The sequence below is a fragment of the Microcebus murinus genome, chromosome 10, assembly GCF_040939455.1.
Source record: "Microcebus murinus isolate Inina chromosome 10, M.murinus_Inina_mat1.0, whole genome shotgun sequence".
In the NCBI taxonomy this organism is placed as follows: Eukaryota; Metazoa; Chordata; class Mammalia; order Primates; family Cheirogaleidae; genus Microcebus; species Microcebus murinus.
Window position 1 is genome coordinate 73,245,550 of NC_134113.1, and position 19,627 is coordinate 73,265,176.

Sequence of the window (19,627 nt, forward strand, 5' to 3'; positions counted from 1 at the left end):
CGTGAGCCACCATGCCGGGTCTAGAAAACAATTATTTAAATGAACAAACGTAATCTTTGTAATCAGGTTATACCTGAAAAATAAATTAGGCATTTTCTTTCTTATGAGATTTTGTTCTTATTGATTTATACTTCATTATCCCTTTCCCTCTATGATTTGAAAGCAATTTACAGGAAAAAAAAAAAAGAGTAAAAGATATGTGACTGCAGGGAGATCTTAAGCTTGTAGTATAAAAGAAGCTTCTAGACTCAGGCTTTTAATGAGAAGCCATCAGGTTACATTTATTCTGATACTTAGACTCCTGAAATAAATTGATACACAGCTAAAGTATAAACTAAAAGTCTTCTTCTTTAATAAATCTTTATTGTACACTATCCTACTCATAGCTGTATTTTTTCCTTCTATATTTCAGCTGAAATGGCAGGGTTGGGACATTTCAGCACATGAATATTATAAGGAGAAGATTAAGGAGTATAATAAATGTTGACAAGTTCCTTCTTGAGAAATAAAGAGGAGATTTAAACTTAGTGGTCAGGAGATATAGATCCATCTGGACTGTAACTCAAAAAACTTCTTAAACCTTACCTGGTTCTGCTTCAATGTGGACACTAGTTTCTGCAACGTGATGTTTTCTTCTTCCAGTTCAGTATAGTCTTGAAGGAGTCGGGCTTCCCGGAATTTATATTCTCGAATTTCATCCTTCATCCGTATTCTCTGTAGCTCCACCATCTCATTGTTCTGAAACAACAGAATAAACAATCAACGCAAAGCCTCCTTATTCTAGATTTCATGAGGTGTAAAGTCCTGGTAATTAAAAATAATAAAAACACCTCATGAGTGTAAACCGCTATTGCCTTTTCTTAAATGAAAATGCAGTGATATATTGAAACATTTAAAAATACATACACATGACATAGCAGTTTGACATCTAAAAATCATTCTTAAATATATTTTCATAGAGGCAAATAAAAAGAGAAATAAATCCACATATACTTACACAAAGAGTTGGAACTAGTCTAAGCATTTGCTATTTGGGGAATCATAATTTATCATGCATCCATTGAATACAGCATTATACAATTAAAAAGAATGAGAAAATAAAGAATGAGGAGGAACTCCAATAAACTAAAATGGAAATATAGCCACAATATATTATTAAATGTAAAAAGCAAGCTATAGATTAGTATGCATGTTAGGATCCCATTTGTATTAAAAAATACATGCGCATGCACATACAGGACAAATGCACGCTTTTGTATGATGAAAATATCTGTAAGAATACCCAAAAAACTGTCAATAGCAGTTATTTATAAATGGCTGGGCTGGGAAAGCCACAGGGATAAGCAGAGAAGCCTATTACTTTGATTTTAATATCCTTCTGGATCATTTTGTTTTTTTATTTTTTGAGACAGAGTCTTGCTTTATTGCCCAGGCTAGAGTGAGTGCCGTGGCATCAGCCTAGCTCACAGCAACCTCAAACTCCTGGGCTCAAGCGATCCTACTGCCTCAGCCTCCCGAGTAGCTGGGCTACAGGCATGTGCCACCATGCCTGGCTAATTTTTTCTATATATATTAGTTGGCCAATTAATTTCTTTCTATTTATAGTAGAGACAGGATCTTGCTCTTGCTCAGGCTGGTTTCGAACTCCTGACCTCGAGCAATCCGCCCGCCTCGGCCTCCCAGAGTGCTAGGATTACAGGCGTGAGCCACCGCGCCCAGCCTATTTGATATTTTTAAATAACATGTATTACTGGGTCTAATGTGCAAACGTGCAAGATATAAATAAAGCAATTATTAAATACATAAAATATTTAACTTTTTCCACAAACGTGTGTTTTAGTTCAAAATATATAATGACCTGTATTATAAGAGAAATTATAAGAGATATTTATACATGTTATATATTCATACTCACAGGATGAAGGGATATAAAAGTTTTCTTTTAATTTAGGATTCATTAAGTTAGTTTCCTATTCAAACAAAGAGAAATGTGGGGAAAAAGTACTATAGAAACCAAAGACTACATTTTCTTATGTAATACTTGGATATCCATATGGGAAAGTAAATGAATCATGACTGCATTTGGCCTTCAGGCTAAAATTTGCACAGCCTTCATATAGGCATTTGTAGGATTGACAAGGAATAAAGTACTTGCAACATGGATGAATCTCATTAATATATAACGCTGACTGAAATAAGCCAGGTGCAAAAGTCTATGTAAAAGAAAAAAAAAAAAGCTCAAAAACATGCTATATGGGTTAAATTGTCTCCCCTAAAAGGTATGTTGAAGTCCTAACTTCACAAAGGTAAAAGTTAAAATGAGGTCATTAGGATAGGCCGAATCCAATATGAGTGGTGTCGTTATAGAGGGGGAAATTTGGCCATAGAGACAGGCACACACAGAGGGAAGAAGACTACGTGGAAAAATACAGGGGAAAGATGGCCCTATGACCACAGAGGCAAAGCCTGGTGTCGTGGCCCGTTTACAGGACGGAGGATGAACACAGAACACAAAACACAAATGCAGAACACAAAGAAAAACGTGGACACACATATAGACGGTTGACTTAAGTAGTAATACACCGGGTCAGTTTTATTTTTATACTCTAAAAAATTAAAGTTAGTTCCTTGTATGTAACCACCCAGGCATTGCAGCAATGGCCATAAATTCCAGAAAACATAGCCTTAGGGAAGCAGATGTCCCCTGACTCAGAATCTCCAGGTGCTTGCTCTAGGCACCAGGCATAGATCATGAACCGAGATTAGCAAGGATGGGCAAGGCAAGTCACAGGGGGCATTTCTCATTCCGAGCTTTTCTTAGGGTGATCCCCTAAGATCTTTGGCTGAACCCCGGTGGCTGTGCATGGCTTAGGTCACCCCTCCCTTGAGGGGTCTTACCCGTCATTGACTAACCAGCCATCTTATGGGGTGTACACAGCAATCACAGGAACAATGTGTTTATTGTGTGGCCTCCAGACCCCCAATGCCATGGAGCGGTGTAGCTATTGCTTACTTGCAACTCAGGTCTTTTGTTATGCCTCTAGGCAACACCTTGTTTTTGTTATGCCTCAAGGCAACAGGGGCCTTGTCTGAACATATTACTTTTAAATGCTCTGGGCAGAGCACGTACATTACTAAATTTAATTCTTAAACTAGGAAAATATATGTCAGTCCCCTACACCTGGAATGATGCATCTATAAACTAGGAAAATATATGTTAGTCCCCTACACCTGGAATGATGCATCTATAAGCCAAGGAACACCAAGGACTGCCAGCTGACACCACTAGGAAGAGCAAAGAAAAGACCCTCCCCTAGAGCTGTCAGAGGGAGCACAGCCCTGCTGACGCCTTGATTGCAGACTTCTAGCCTCCAGAACTGTAAGAAGATAAATTTCTGTTAAGTCACCCAGTTGGTGGTACTTTGCTATGGCAGCACTGAAAAAAGAATACACACTCAAAACTAATCTATGGTGACAGAAGCCAATGTGGTATCACCTTTGCAGGAGGAGGGGAGTGACATGTGCAAGCCCTGGAAAATTCTTAAAGGTCTCTGTCCTAACAGAGGGACATCCCTAAGAGGATATCCGATTTTCAGTGTATGTTCTCAAATGTCCCTCATCTTGCTGCACTGTCTACAGATTTTGACTTCACGTAACCCCCTTTGACTCTGGTTTTTATAGTCTTCCCTGTCTGAACATGGAGATTTTTTTTTCCCTGCTGACTTCATCCCTTAGCACAGCTCTCCCTGGTTCTGCTTCTGCTTATGTGAAGAAAGCAAATTATAAACACATACTCTTCCACGTAAAAACGGAAAATTCGGCTCCAAAATCATTGATTTAGTTCTAGCTAATAAAAAAAAAGTCATTCTAAGGCAGACACTGCAATCTCTAAATAGTGGTTGTTGGCCCAGAGTCTTGAGAGGATAAGGGGTTGTTGATTCTGGTGAGAAGACAGATGTTAAAAAAATTATTCTGGTCCTTGCCATTTCCTGTTCCCTGTGGGTCTTGTGCCTTGGAGTCCAACATGATGAAGACCTCTGTGCTCTTAGGCAGCTCCTTCCTCCTTTCTTTGTTGTTCTGGAATTCTTCTGGATTCGACTCAACAATAACTTCAACGTGTTCTGAAGATTGGTTGTTAGAGTGAGAAGATGGCTCTCCTCTAATGATGAGACGGAAATTAGAAGCGGCGAATTATACCTGGGAGATCACTGTCCTGTAACGGGACTGCTGTGAGATAACTATGAGTTTTCTTATCCTGTCCCTCATTGTGGGATCAAGAACATTGTGGTCCCAGGGAATGATGTTGTTATATTATCTGAGATCAATTTTACACCAGTGTTGGACGTCCTCTATGAATTTCTAGTGATCTGCTTTGTGAGGAGGCGTAAAGCCCCATCTTTGTTGCATTTTGAGATGAATGGGTACGAAGCCAAAGCTGTGGATGATGGCCCTCAAGGGACAAAAGAAGGGTAAGCCACCTGGCTCCTTCACAAGGTCAAAACTGTGAACTTATCTGTAGCAGCACTAATAGCAGCCACCTGTCCATGAATCACTGCACCAATAATGCCCGTGTTATGACTCCCACTTTTCCCGAAGACACAGGAGCAAGCGGTTCATATTTGTTTGGGAGCCAGTTTCAATAATGCTGTTTTTACATCTGTCTGAAGATGAGTAGTAATCTGTTACCTGCTTGAATACCTCCTGGAATTTTGGATAGTATTAATATATATATCTATATATCTGTAATGTGATATTTAAACTTTTTAATGAGTTAATTTTAAGTAAAATTGCCATTCTAACTTCGTATGTGAGTTCATACACAATAAAGCTTGTCTATATTAAAAAAAAAAAATTATTCTGACACTTGTTAAAATGGTAAGGAAGACGTCATTCAAGACCACTGCAACTGGAGGGGAGAGAGATGCGGTCAAATCTGAACCTGGCAGAGGCAAGTGGGGATTTGTAGCCAAGGACCAGAGTAAGGGGGTCAAAGGATGGGAAGTTACTACAAGGAGACATTCAAGGTAGGGGGATTCTTGCTAAGGACTTAGAAATCCAAAAGATAGGGGGAATGAAGAACTTGATCAGCTAGCAAGGGGTGGGGATGACTTAGCAGAAATCTTTGTTAAGGCTGGGCTGGAGAGGCCAAAGCTAGGCATGGGACAAAAACAAGACAAATAAAAAAAGAAATGTGGTTTTTCTCAGCTCTAGAAAGTTACTGCCCAAGCACCCTTTATAAGCAAGAGACTCTGATAACACATTAAATATATGGAACAGCAAAAAAGTTTCCTTAATTCAGCCAAGATAACTGGAAATTGTTAGTAATGACCAAGAAGCTCATAATATACAATCTACATACAATATCTCCTTTTCATACTCTGTGAGGGGAAAGAATGTCCTTCTGGAAGTTTCAATATCTTTCATAGAAGTCACATGATCTGGCCCTGCCTCTCTCTAACCACTTGGCCCTTCATTCGCTCTGTTCCAGCCACAGCAGGTTTCCTTCTGCTCTTCCTCCCACTGGACACGCCAGCTTGTTCTGCCTTGAGACTCTTTCACTTCTCTCTCCAGAACTCCCTGACTTCACGTCGGGAGTCCTTAACCTTGTATGGTACCATGTCCCCTCTGACAATGTGGTGAAGCCTGTGAACCTCTTCTCAGAATAGTATACTTTTTTTCCTTTTTAAAATTTTAATCTTATTTTTTTCATTTTTTTTCTTCCACTTGCTTTTTAACTTGGACAATCAGAATAGTTTTTTTTTTTGTTTTTTTTTTTTGAGACAGGGTCTCACTTTGTTGCTCAGGCTAGAGTGAGTGCCGTGGCATCAGCCTAACTCACAGCAACCTCAAACTCCCGGGCTCAAGCGATCCTCCTGCCTCAGTCTCCCAAGTAGCTGGGACTATAGGCATGCACCACCATGCCCGGCTAATTTTTTCTATATATATTAGTTGGCCAATTAATTTCTTTCTATTTATAGTAGAGATGGGGTCTCGCTCTTGCTCAGCTGGTTTTGAACTCCTGACCTCAAGCAATCTGCCTACCTCGGCCTCCCAGAGAACTAGGATTATAGGCGTGAGCTACCACACCCGGGCCCCAGAATAGTATTTTAAAGGGCATAAAAAGGCCGGGCGCAGTAGCTCACGCCTGTAATCCTAGCACTCTGGGAGGCTCAGGCGGGAGATTGCTCGAGGTCAGGAGTTCAAAACCAGCCTGAGCAAGAGTGAGACCCGTCTCTACTAAAAATAGAAAGAAATTAATTGGCCAACTAAAAATATACAGGCATGTCTACAGGCATGGTGGTGAATGCCTGTAGTCCCAGCTACTCGGGAGGCTAAGGCAGAAGAATTGCTTGAGCCCAGGAGTTTGAGGTTGCTGTGAGCTAGGCTGACCCCACGGCACTCTAGCCCAGGCAACAGAGTGAGGCTCTGTCTCGAAAAAAAATAAAATAAAATAAAACAAAGGGCATAAAAGACAGAATTACAAAAGATGCTGATTATGTTAAAATTAAGTTATTACAATATTTAAAAAATTATGATACGGTAGCTGAGTAGATTAGTATGCTAATGGCCTCCAGTTAATCACACTTCACTGTAGTCACAACCCATGGAATCTCCTCCCAAACAGATAGAACTGGCCTTCTGACTTGCTTTGACCCATAGAAGACAGTGGACATGCTGGCGAGTTCTGAGCCTAGGCCTCAAGAGGCTTTGAAGCTCACACTCATGCTGTCTTGGGACATGGCCACCATGTGAAGAAGCCCTGGCTGGCATGGCCCAGCCCACAGTCAGCACCAGCCGCTAGGCATGGGAGGAAGGCTATCTTGGGCTATTTGGCCCAGGGATGCTGCCAGATGACTGCAGCCACATGAGTAACCCCCAGCAAGCCCTTAAGAACTGCCTAGCTGCCCAAATTGCTGATCTACAGAATCATGTGTAATTGTTTTAAGCTCCTAAACTGTGAACTCACTTGATAACCAGTAATACATAACCAATACAGTAACACATGTGCTTTTTTATTAACACAATTATAATCAGATCTAGTGGCAGATCTAAGAAATACTGTAATTTGAAAGCAATGATGATATTTCAAGACACTGGCAAAAACCAAGAGGTGATAAGAAAATATCTGTATTTTCTACTGATCACAAACTGACAGCTGCTGCTAATACTACAGAGGTTTGTTGGCTACATTCCAATGGAAGAAAATGCTAAATTTCAGTCCAAGTTTAATGAAAATAAAGATGTAATTATTTTTTCCCATCCAAGTTTACAGGCTTATACTGAAATCTATACACAGACTCACAGAACCTCAGTTAAGAAACTCTTCTTCTTCTACTTGTCATTTAGGTCACAGTTCAAATGTCATCTCAGAGAGGCCTTCCCTGAACAGCTAATATAAAACAGCTCTCCTCTCCCCTCCCCCTGCACGATTTTCTTCATAGATCAGTATTTAGCATAGAGTATGTACTCAAAATGACTGTGGAAAGAACAGCACTAATCATTACTTGCAATTGGCTAGTTATTTAATTTCTTTACATTTTACATTTATTACATTTCCTTTTACATCTGAATATAATGGACCTTTTGTATCTTGTTATAGGCATATCCCTAATATCTGGAACATTTTAGGCCCTTATAACTATGGAATTAATAATAAAACAGGTATATGAATGGTTAAGCACAAAATAAAAAATATTATTGCATGGATGATTCCTTTATGGGGTGTGTGTGTGTGTGTGTGTGTGTGTGTGTGTGTTTAAAGAGACAGGGTCTTGCTCTTTTGCCCAGGATGGATTGCAGTGGCAAGATTATAGCTCACTTGAACTTCTGAGCTCAAGTGATCTTCCCGCCTCAACCTCCTGAGTAGCTGGGACTATAGGCACACGCCACCACGCCTGGCTAATTAAAAAAAATTTTTTCTTGGTAGGGTAGGGCCAGGTAGGGTGTGTGTCTTGAACTCCTGGCCTCAAGCAATCCTCCTGCCTGGGCCTCCCAAGGCCTCCCAAAGTGATGGGATTACCACCATTAGGTGAGGCACCACACCTGGCCATTTTGTGTTATTTTAGAAAGAGGAACAAACAGAGAACAATGCGCTTTGAAATAAAATATACCTAATCTGTGCTATAACTAGACTTCCTATAAGAATTCTTCAATTCATTGTTGAGCTATTTGGAGGCCGTAACATTACCTTATTCCCTATTCCTTGGACAACACTTGGAGCATTCATGCTTTGAAAGTGTAGAATGAAGAATTGTAGAGCTCCCATAATTTAGCTGTAAAGTCAAAGTACAATATTTCATTATATTCCTTTTATTTTGTAGAAATCTGAAATCTTAATATTTTTTCTATTTTTTGAAAAATCTACCATTAAGTGAGTGAATGGCATATATATTTATTTACTTTTCCTTACTTAATATGCACGAAGCTATCAGGAAGCCCAATAAATTGGATGTTTTATATAAGTTTGTATAAAATTATAAAGAAGAATGTTAAGATATATGAAATTCTATAAATGAAAATATATACATTATAAAGAATGTAATGGCCAGAAGCCTGGCTTATATACTCTGGGAATTAACCATAAAATCTTATACGGTGAACTAGTGAAGTCAAGACTAATTTAAGACCACAGCTAAGCTAATGAGGATCACCAACAATTCATAAAATAACTAATGAAAACTCCTGATGCTAATTAAGGAAAACGAAGTGCTTGGGCTGGAAGACTGGTTAAGGTGAAAGATTCACTTCAATAAACAGACACAAGGCCCAGAGGAAGAAAACTCATCGTATTTATTTTGCTAAAAATTCTTGCTTTTTGACTTGCCAGAAATTATATTCTATGGGCAATGTTCTGTAATTTCAAAATAAATTTAAAAGATTGTGACTGCTGTTTTTGACATCACTCATCATACATTTATCTCCTACATTTTTTTCCCTCTTGGGATAAGATGGTGCTGAGCTCTACTAAAAAACTCCATCAAGAATAATGCGTGAGGCCGGGTGCAGTGGCTCACGCCTGTAATCCTAGCACTCTGGGAGGCCAAGGCGGGCAGATCGTTTGAGCTCAGGAGTTCGAGACCAGCCTGAGCAAGAGCGAGACCCTGTCTCTACTTAAAAAAATAGAAAGAAATTAGCTGGACAACTAAAAACAATATATATATATATATTTATATATAAACATGTATATATAAATATATTATATATAAAAATTTATATATATATATATATAAAATTAGCTGGGCATGGTGGCGCATGCCTGTAGTCCCAGCTACTTAGGAGGCTGAGGCAGGAGGATCACCTGAGCCCAGGAGTTTGAGGTTGCTGTGAGCTGGGCTGACGCCTCAGCACTCTAGCCGTGGCAACACAGTTGAGACTGTGTCTCAAAAAAAAAAGAACAATGAGTGAGAAAAATAATGCATAAAGAAAGGGGAGGAAATGGCACAAAGGAGAATGCTTTAGAAGCCCCCCTTCTGAGTCCTGAGCCCCAGCTTCTCAGGGGAGAGGGGGCTGACCTGAAACGGCAGGGGAGACTCTGCTCATTATCTGCACCGCACCTGAGTACAGCAGCATGCTTAGAGTTGTATTTTAATGAACATTAAACAGATTTCATGTAGGAATCTTAAATCCCCTCCACTGTTGGCAAGAAGAAAATACAAACATGAGCGCTTTTTTTTTTTTTTCCGGCATATTATGGGGGTACAGATTTTAAGGTTTCAATAAATGCCCATTTCCCCCCCTCCCCCCAAACATGAGCGCTTTTTAACCACACGAAGAATAATATGTAAAAAACAATAACCTTTACGTCCACATTTCCATTTCCACGGTCACGATCGCCATAGGATTCTCAAATCCGTGTCAGGGTTAACGAAACCCCATGTGACCAGCTCTGGCCTCCCTGAAAGAGCTGATCACGCATCTTTCTTCCACTCACCCACTGCACTCCCCTCCTCGGTCTTCTGTTGGTTCTTTTTTTTTTTTTTTTTTTGAGACAGAGTCTCACTTTGTTGCCCAGGCTAGAGTGAGTGCCGTGGCGTCAGCCTAGCTCACAGCAACCTCACACTCCTGGGCTCAAGCGATCCTCCTGCCTCAGCCTCCCGAGTAGCTGGGACTACAGACATGCGCCACCATGCCCGGCTAATTTTTTCTATATATATTAGTTGGCCAATTAATTTCTTTCTATTTATAGTAGAGACGGGGTCTTGCTCTTGCTCAGGCTGGTTTCAAACTCCTGACCTTGAGCAATCCGCCTGCCTCGGCCTCCCAGAGAGCTAGGATTACAGGCGTGAGCCACGGCCCCCGGCCTTCTGTTGGTTCTTGAAAGACGTCAAGCTGGGTCTTGCTTTAGAGTTTTTGCACCAGCTGTTTCCTCTGCCTGGACTTCCTTCTCTTGTTCATACTGCTCTTTCTCGCGAGGATCTCAACCTGTCATCTCTGAAAGACGCTTTCCAAGACCCATCCATGTGAATCAGCTACTCAGTCATATACCCACACAATCCTATTTCAGTGGCCTGAAAAGCATTTGTCACTATTTGATTTGTCTGTTTGTTTATTGGCTATCTTTCCCCCAGGAGCTGTAAGAGCCATGAGAGCACAGAGGGCACCCACGCCTGGTCGTTGTATCCCACAGCTCAGTCTCATCACTTCCAGCCCGGACTGGACTGGTGGTGACTGGAAGACAGCTGGGAAGAGTCTGCTAGGATGAGCTTAGCTGGACATAGCCAAAAGACAGAGAGTGCAGATATATTTCATATACTTGAGTTCAGATTCAAGAAAAAAAAGATCTCTACAAAACAGGCTTTATGTAAAATTCTCCAGTGTTCAAAACCCTTATTGGTGACATCCACTCCATGTGTATTTATACTTTATTCCATCTTTGTAGAAATATGCACTAAGAAAAGGATCTTACAGACTTATCCACTATAGAGTATATGTATATATGTGACTGATATCATTGTTCTCTCTCTTAAGGAAGGTACAATGAATGAGGGACAGAGGAACACATCCTCTGTGATATCAGCCAGTAACAAGCTGATATGTATATACCATGTTTTGTTAATCCACACATGAATTGATGGGCATGTGAGTTGATTCCACATCTTTGCAATTGTGAATTGTGCTACAATAAACATTTGAGTGTGGGTGTCTTTTTGATAAAATGACTTCTTTTCCTTTGGGTAGATACTCAGTAGTGGGATTACTGGATCAAATGGCAGGTTTACTTTTAGTTCTCTGAGAAATCGCCATACTATTTTCCAAAGAGGTTTTATTTATGCTATTGTGCATTGAGACTTTTTAAGGGCACGATATGGCATACACTGTTTTCTAAACTGATTTGACCACAAGACCTTTGCCTTTTTAAAAAAGCATTTTGAACAATCCATAGACCAAATCATTGGAGAATGTTACTCTCAGATAGTAGAAAATGATAGGGGGTGGGTAAAACACAAAGGTAGCCCAACCTAGACCCCTTCTAACTATGGAAAGCTGAATGGGCCATCAGATTTAAACAATGGCATAAAACTGAAAGCAAAGGAGTTGATAGCTGTGAAAAGGGGTGAGACTGGATGATCAGGTCCTGATTAGCAATGAGTGAGTAAACAATTGAAGGAGTTCAGGACATGCCACCTCAAGACATGCCACTTTGGCATATTGATTATTTTGAGCTGACGGCGTTAGAAAAAGAGCAGGTGTAGGAAGGGTTTCTGACTTGCCCTTTTTTACTTAAAAGCATGCCATAAAATTTCCAGCAAGAGAAAAACATCCTTATCACCAGAGAGTTGGAATTGACTCTGAAATAGATATGTACAAACTTTTTTAACAATTAGCACCCACTATTTTCCCCCTATATATCTTTAGTCTCTTCCCCACAATTTACTGCCTGTAGCCCAAATTGCTTTGTCTTGTCAATTCTTCAAAAATGTATCATTTCTTTGTGTAAAAGATATATGCGTTTTCTGCTTCTGGTCACTTCTTTGGGTCTTCCTTTTCTCATGAGAACTCCCATGTACATGTAAAATTATAGTAAAACTTTTATGCTTTTCTCCTGTTTATCTGTCTTAGGTTAGTTTAATTCTTAGGCTTGGCCAGAGATCCTACCAAGGTAGAGGAGAAATTTTTACTCCCCTACATAAGTAATAAAGCTATCATGAAACCAACGCTCCATAATTTTCACTTTAAGGCATATGCAAATCTTGCCCTGAAGTGGCACCATGACGGGTGAACTCTCCTAGATAGAATATGAAGCAATCCAGGCGTCTGTCCCATGGGGTACCTTCCTCCATTAGAAGCCCAGAAGCAGCCCATCACAGGACTAGTTCACATTTCAGTGCCTCATTTCAAACACTTATAAGCAAAATCTTGCCAGCTACATAAAATCTGCCCTTTCATTTTAAACAGTTGAAATAAATGGTACTAAATAAATAATGTCTTCTGATTTATAGTTTTTCCTTCTTATTTGTGTAAAAGGACATTAAAAGATGTCCTTAAAACACAGATATTATTTTGTGGTTTTTTTTGAGACAGAGTCTCCCTTTGTTGCTCAGGCTGGAGTGAGTGCCGTGGCATCAGCCTAGCTCACAGCAACCTCAAACTCCTGGGCTCAAGCAATCTGCCTGCCTCAGCCTCCTGAGTGGCTGGGACTACAGGCATGCGCCACCATGCCTGGCTAATTTTTTCTATATATATTAGTTGGCCAATTAATTTCTTTCTATTTATAGTAGAGACGGGGTCTCACTTTTGCTCAGGCTGGTTTTGAACTCCTGACCTTGAGCAATCCTCCTGCCTCGGCCTCCCAGAAAGCTAGGATTACAGACATGAGCCACCTCGCCCTGCCTTCACAGATATTATTTTAAGCAATAAAATAGATTAAAGAATAGTGACATTACATCTTAGTTGAGTGATTTGTATATTTAACAGGAAAGCTTTGGGGGTAAGATCCGTTTTTTGGTATCAACATTCATATACCTATAATTCTCTCATTTATGGTATACAATTCAATGGTTTTGAATACTGTCACATAGTTGCGACCATCACAACAATAAATTTTAGAGCACTTCCATCACCTCAAATATAAATTTCATACTTTTTCGCTAATACCACAGCAAAACCCCCACCCCTTCTAGCCCTAGGCAACCACTAATCTACTTTCTGTCTATATAGATTTGACTATTTTAGACATTTCATATAAATGGACTCATGTAATGTGTGGTCCTTTGAAACTGTAAGATTTTAAACAGTTTAGTTAATGCTGACATCATCTTTATTTTTTGAAGTCTATAGATAGCTTTGCTGCAGCACAAAATATACTTTACACCATGTCAGCAAAGACTGCATTGTGCTGGCATTTGTCCAGCATACAGCAGACCCAGTAATTTTTTTTTTTTCTTCTTTCTTTTTTTTTTTTTTTTTCACTAATATCTCAGATCCAACTACCTGTAGAGACCCAGTAATTTTGATGTTCCATTTCAGCAGGTAGCATGATCATTTAAAGTTTACTCAATGGGCTACAAGTTATTTTTTATTAATAAAAATGTGGCTTTGTGACCTGGGTATTATAACCTAAGTATACTGATTTGTTTCAGAATGAGCTTTTGCATATATAAAATCTTTCCTCTTTTCTATAATCTACTTTGAAGTCAGGAAACTACTGATCATTTCCCAAAGTGGATTGGTTATTTCTTGCTAACTTGCTTGATTTTTTTTTTTTCTTTCTCTTTTTCTAAATTTAGAGATGCAAATCACCATAATAAGCAATGGCATGACAGTTTTCTTCTCTGATAGTATCTTCTTACAACTATGAATATGCATGCTGCCTGCCATGGTACCATAATTACTAGAATAAAATAATTTATTAAGCGAAAAGAGGAAATTTTGGTAATATACTAAAGAGATTTGAAATCTAAACTGTGCAATAATGGTGAAGCCTGAATTCACAAATATTCCAGAAATAGTTTGATCTCTAACGATATCCTTTCATCTCAGTTATAGATTATATTTAAAAAAAATTTTTTTTTGGCCAGGCACGGTGGCTCATGCCTGTAATCCTAGCACTCTGGGCGGCTGGGGCAGGCAGATTGCTCAAGGTCAGGAGTTCGAAACCAGCCTGAGCAAGAGCAAGACCCTGTCTCTACTATAAATAGAAATTAATTGGACAACTAAAAATACATAGAAAAAATTAGCAGGGCATGGTGGGGCATGCCTATAGTCCCAGCTACTTGGGAGGCTGAGGCAGGTGGATTGCTTGAGCCTAGGAGTTTGAGGTTGCTGTGAGCTAGGCTGATACCATGGCACTCTAGCCTGGGCAACAGAGTGAGACTCTGTCTCAAAAAAAAAAAAAAAAAAAGTTAAAAAATATATAATTAATTAAAAAAAAATTTTTTAAGAGACAGTGTCTTGCTCTGTCACCCCAACTAGAACACAGTGGTACAATCATAATTCACTGCAGATTTACACTCCTGCGCTCTCAAGCCATCCTCCCACCTTGCCCTCCCAAATGGCTAGGACTACAGGCATGCTTGGCTAACTTTTAATTTTCTTTTTTTTAGGTAGAGATAAGATCTCACTACATTGCCCAGGCTGGTGTTGAACTCCTGGACTCAAGCGATCCTCACACCTCAGCCTCCCAAAGTTCTGGGATTACAGGAGTGAACCACTGTGCCCAGCCTCAGCTTATAGACTTTATTGTGACCTTGCTGTAAAGAATGATCTAATTCAAGAGGTAAACAGCAATAACAATCTAAAAATCATTGATTATAATAAGTAATTTTAGTTCTCATCACCATGATATTGCACTATATGTAGATTTTTTTTTTTTTTTTGAGACAGAGTCTCACTCTGTTGCCCTGGCTCAAGTGAGTGCTGTGGCGTCAGCCTAGCTCACAGCAACCTCAAACTCCTGGGCTCAAGCAATCCTCCTGCCTCAGCCTCCCGAGTAGCTGGGACTACAGGCATGTGCCACCATGCCCGGCTAATTTTTTCTGTATGTATTACTCGGCCAATTAATTTCTTCCTATTTATAGTAGAGACGGGGTCTCGCTCTTGCTAAGGCTGGTTTCGAACTCCTGACCTCGAGCAATCCGCCCGCCTCGGCCTCCCAGAGCGCTAGGATTACAGGCGTGAGCCACCGCACCCGGCCTATATGTAGATTTTTATTGAGACGCTGTGAAAGGGAAAGGAGTGAACAAAAATGGGGTTAATGATATGCATTAACATTAATTGTTCAAAGGGAATTAAACACTAAAGTAAAGAAAGAAACAAAAAAATAGAGACCACAGAGGAGAAGGATTGAAGATAGCAAAAGACTAGATAAGTATCATTAGGAAGAAAGGGTTGTATAGAAAGAGGGTATTCATATAATTTATAACTTGATTTGAAAGGTACAATTTAACCCCTCAAGGAACTGAAAGTTATTGGCAACATCATTTTTGTTTATTCTTTAGGTATGTGTGTGTAGTGGAGACTAGTCATTCAGATCCAGATAGTCTCTGAAGCTTTAATAGGTAGGGTACATGGCCAGACTGACTTAGATGTTTATTCTTGTTGCTATAGAACACCTTTAGTATCTAGGAAACAAAGTTTAACCCAAATATTGGTAATGAAAGAGAAGGCTTAAAACATAATGAATATAGTTATCCAAATGAATTCTTCAGTATTTGAAATAGTATCAAAAATGATAGCTTCAGAGAAGCAACTGTGTTGTAAACAGGCAGGTGGCAAAGAGTTCTGTACATGGATCTGGGTTCAAATAGTGGGTTATACCAAAACATTTCTGGGACCATCAGTGTTCTTGCCTCTTAAAGCAGAAAAATAGCTTTTCTGCTCAACTCTGTTGTCAGAAAAAAATGAGAATGAACATCGAAAAGCACTTTGTAAACAGTAATGAGCTACCCTATATGTTTATTAAGAGGTAGTGTTTAAAAAGTCAGTTAAAAGCTTTTTTAGGAAATAGCTGTATTGGAGAGTCTTCAGAATGTTATTTATTATAATGTTATTATATCAGTAGCCATGTGAAGATTCTTTGAAAAAATTAACAGCATGTAGATATGACTTTAACTTGCCACAGGAACAAGTTAAGATGTCTAGACCTGGAAATTATAAAAATATACACAGTGAGTTAAAATCTCACTCCCATTTTGTCCCATATCAGGCCACCTTCCACATTCACTCATAAACCACTGTTCTTATTATCACTTGTATCCTTCCAGGGTTCCTTTATACCCTATTTTCAAACTTAATTTATAGAGCCAACTTATTCCCACAGGAAAATAAACACAGTTAACCTAATTTTATAACAGACTAATCCCTGCAAAGGCATTTTCTCTCTCTCTCTCTCTCTTTCTCTCTCTCGCTCGCTCTCTCTATATATAGAGAAAATATATATATACACACATATGTATATATATATACATACATACACACACACATATATCTAATAATATACATATGTATCATAGACTCTCTCATGTGGCATTCTTCAATTATGAGCCAGAATTTACTTATCTGTATGTTTATTTAATGAGTACTTATATAACAAATATAATGTGCTGAGATTATTCTAAGCACTTTAGAAATATGAAACTCTTTTAACCTTTTAACCCACATAACAATCCTATGAGGTACATATCATTATTAATCTCATTTTACAGCTAGGCTAATCGAGAAAGCATGGATATATCATGTAATAATTTTCCCAAAGTCTCCAGAATACATAAGTGGCAGAGTCAAGAGTCAAACTCAGACTGTCTAGTTCTAGAACACATGTTCTTGACCACTACACTACCTCCAAAGATTTGCTGCTTAAATGAGATGGCTAACGCTAACCAGATTAATGTTACCTCTGTCTTTAGGTCATAGTTTTCTTCTTTTTTTTTTGAGAAAGAGTCTCACTTTGTTGCACAGGCTAGAGTGAGTGCCGTGGCATCAGCCTAGCTCACAGCAACCTCAATCTCCTGGGCTCAAGCGATCCTCCTGCCTCAGCCTCCCGAGTAGCAGGGACTACAGGCATGTGCCACCATGCCCGGCTAATTTTTTTTTGTATATATATTTTTAGTTGGTCAATTAATTTCTTTCTATTTTTAGTAGAGACGGGGTCTCACTCAGGCTGGTTTTGAACTCCCAACCTTGAGCAATCCGCCTGCCTCGGCCTCCCAGAGTGCTAGGATTACAGGAGTGAGCCACCGCGCCCGGCCCATAGTTTTCTTCTTTATATGAAATAACACATGAATATAAATATAAATGCTTCTGTAAAGTTGCCTCAGATTATAATGCTTTAGTGAATGCTATTTCTGAAAAATATATTATTCTATTATGTTTAAGATGACTTCCTGCAAAATTTCCTCAAAACATTCTGGAGCTAATGGTATAACAGTAGTAATAGCTGCTAATATTTTAAATACTCGTCACCTTTAAATAACTTTCATAGTTAGAAACTCTGGTTGGCAAAACAGAACAATATCTGTGACCTGGACAACCAAAATTTGTTTCCAGATCCTTCCCCTATAAAGGCTTTCAATATGCCAGGAATGTGAGAACTATAGGGTAACCTGTATTGAAATCTGGTTGTGATGTGCTTATTAAAGTTATAAACTTTGAAAGTGTTGATCTGTCTTAAGTTACTTGGCATTCCAATTTTCAACAATTATATTAGAAGTCTAAGAAATTCAAATATGTGTTTTTCACTTTTATTTTATTTTTAGAGACAAAATTTCACCACTATGTTGCCCAGGTTGGTCTTGAACTCCTAGCCTCAAGTGATCTTCCCACCTCACCCTCCTGAGTAGCTGGGACTAAAGGAAGGTAAGGGTCATCACACCCAGCTGAAGATGTGTTTTTTAGGTAACTACACATTAAAAGTGACCGCTTTTATACCTCTTACAATCTACATTAAAGTTTCAAAAAGAACTCCCCTTACCAAGGTCTTCCTGGTATCAGCTTTTCCCTTCTGCTTTGAAATAAGTGGAAATGAACTTTGGAATCACCTAAACAAAGGAATTTTGGGGTGACTAAAGGCGTGATAACTTGAAATGTGGAGGAAAGGTCCAGGTGAGAGAGAAACAACATTACCAAAAGGAACGAACCATCGGGTAAGGTTGGGGTTTACGTGCCATTGGGGGTAGCCCTTTGGTTATCTCCAGTGACTCTGGGAAGTCTGGGACTGACCCTAAGTCAGAAGGATGAAATGGACTAGCTAGTGAGTTACAGCATGTTATTTAAAGTCTGAAACTCCCTTGAGGTATCCTCTACTAGCTTGTCTTTATTACTTAGCAAAATTTATAGACTGCTTGGTAGGCACCTAGTTTAATAGTCCAATTTTAGCTACATGAGCAGTGGGGATATAGAAGCGTACTTCTCTGTACGCAAGTGTCCTGGCTACCTTGAAAACAGGTATCATGTATGTATCTTGGTGGTTCACATCCTCAACACAAAGTGCATCCAGTGAGACTTGAGGGAGGACCCCCTCCTGGAAGTCTCTGCCCTCTCTGTGTCTGCCAGCGCCAGCTTTCTCCTGCTGTACCACATCCTTTAACTTATCAAAGCCTTCTGTGAGAACACCCTTTGGAATCTCGGGAGTCCTTTCAATGATCTGACTCCACGTGATTACTGCTACTTCAGTGACATGAAACAAAAACAGAAATGGAGGCTACAGAAGTAGAGTGCAATAGTTATGAATTCCAGCAACCTCCCAGGAAGATACTACCCGAAAGACAAGAAGGCACAGACTTCCTTACAGCTTGCATGCTCAGATGAGGCAGGGCCTCTCGGTTACCAGAAGTCAGATTATACCTGTCAGCCTAACATGAAATGGAGGTATCAAGCATACGAACAGCACCTGAAATCTTTTATCTTCTGAAGAGAATATTCTTAGGCATTTTTTAACACACTCCAGAGCAGTAAGAAACATTTAGAATAGAATATTTTTTTATAGACTATATCTTTGCAGAGAGACTTCTAAAACCAAATAAAGTAGTATAGGCATGATGCACAGAAAGAAATATTTGAACACTAGACAGAAATTCAGTTTATAGTTGAAATATTTGAAAAGAAAATGTATGTATATATGTATAAATTATATTTAACATTTTTCCTTCTTGGAATTTAAAGGGAAATAGAGGCTAAGTTTTGTGGTTTTTCTCTTTCTTTTATACTAAAATAACAACTGCTTTATTGTCATTTATTTTACAATCCCTCTAAATAAACTTTTTAATTAATTACGATGCCACTGAAATGGAAAACCTTGATTTTTAAATGTTTTAATAAAAGTTTTTTTTACAACATACGTATGACTTAGACATAGGAAAGAAATTTCTCAGGCATAAAAAAGATAGCAAGACGTTAAGAAGTTAAGGCAAGAGGATCGTTTGAGATCAGGAGTTCGAGACCAGCCTGAGCAAGAGTGAGACCCTGTCTCTACAAAAAAATAGAAAAAAATTAGCCAGGTGTGGTGCTGTGTGCCTGTAGTCCCAGCCTATTAGAAGGCTGAGGCAGAAGGATCACTTTAGCCCAGGAGTTTGAGTTTGCTGTGAGCTATGATGATGCCACTACACTCTATCCCTGACAACACAGACCCTGTCTCCAAAAAAAAAAAAAAAGATAGCAAGAGAACTTTATGATTCAACCACATATATCTAAT

General features: G+C 39.2%; 1 protein-coding gene across 7 annotated transcripts in view; it reads right to left on the reverse strand.

Moving 5' to 3' along the window:
• BICD1 (BICD cargo adaptor 1) overlaps positions 1-19,627 on the reverse strand; it is a 236,019-nt gene that overhangs the window by 69,126 nt on the left and 147,266 nt on the right. For all 7 annotated transcript variants that reach the window (XM_012789251.2, XM_012789252.2, XM_012789263.3 and 4 more), the window contains exon 3: positions 586-738. In XM_012789251.2, the coding sequence (XP_012644705.2) occupies positions 586-738 (153 nt within the window). The remainder of the gene's footprint in view (positions 1-585; positions 739-19,627) is intronic.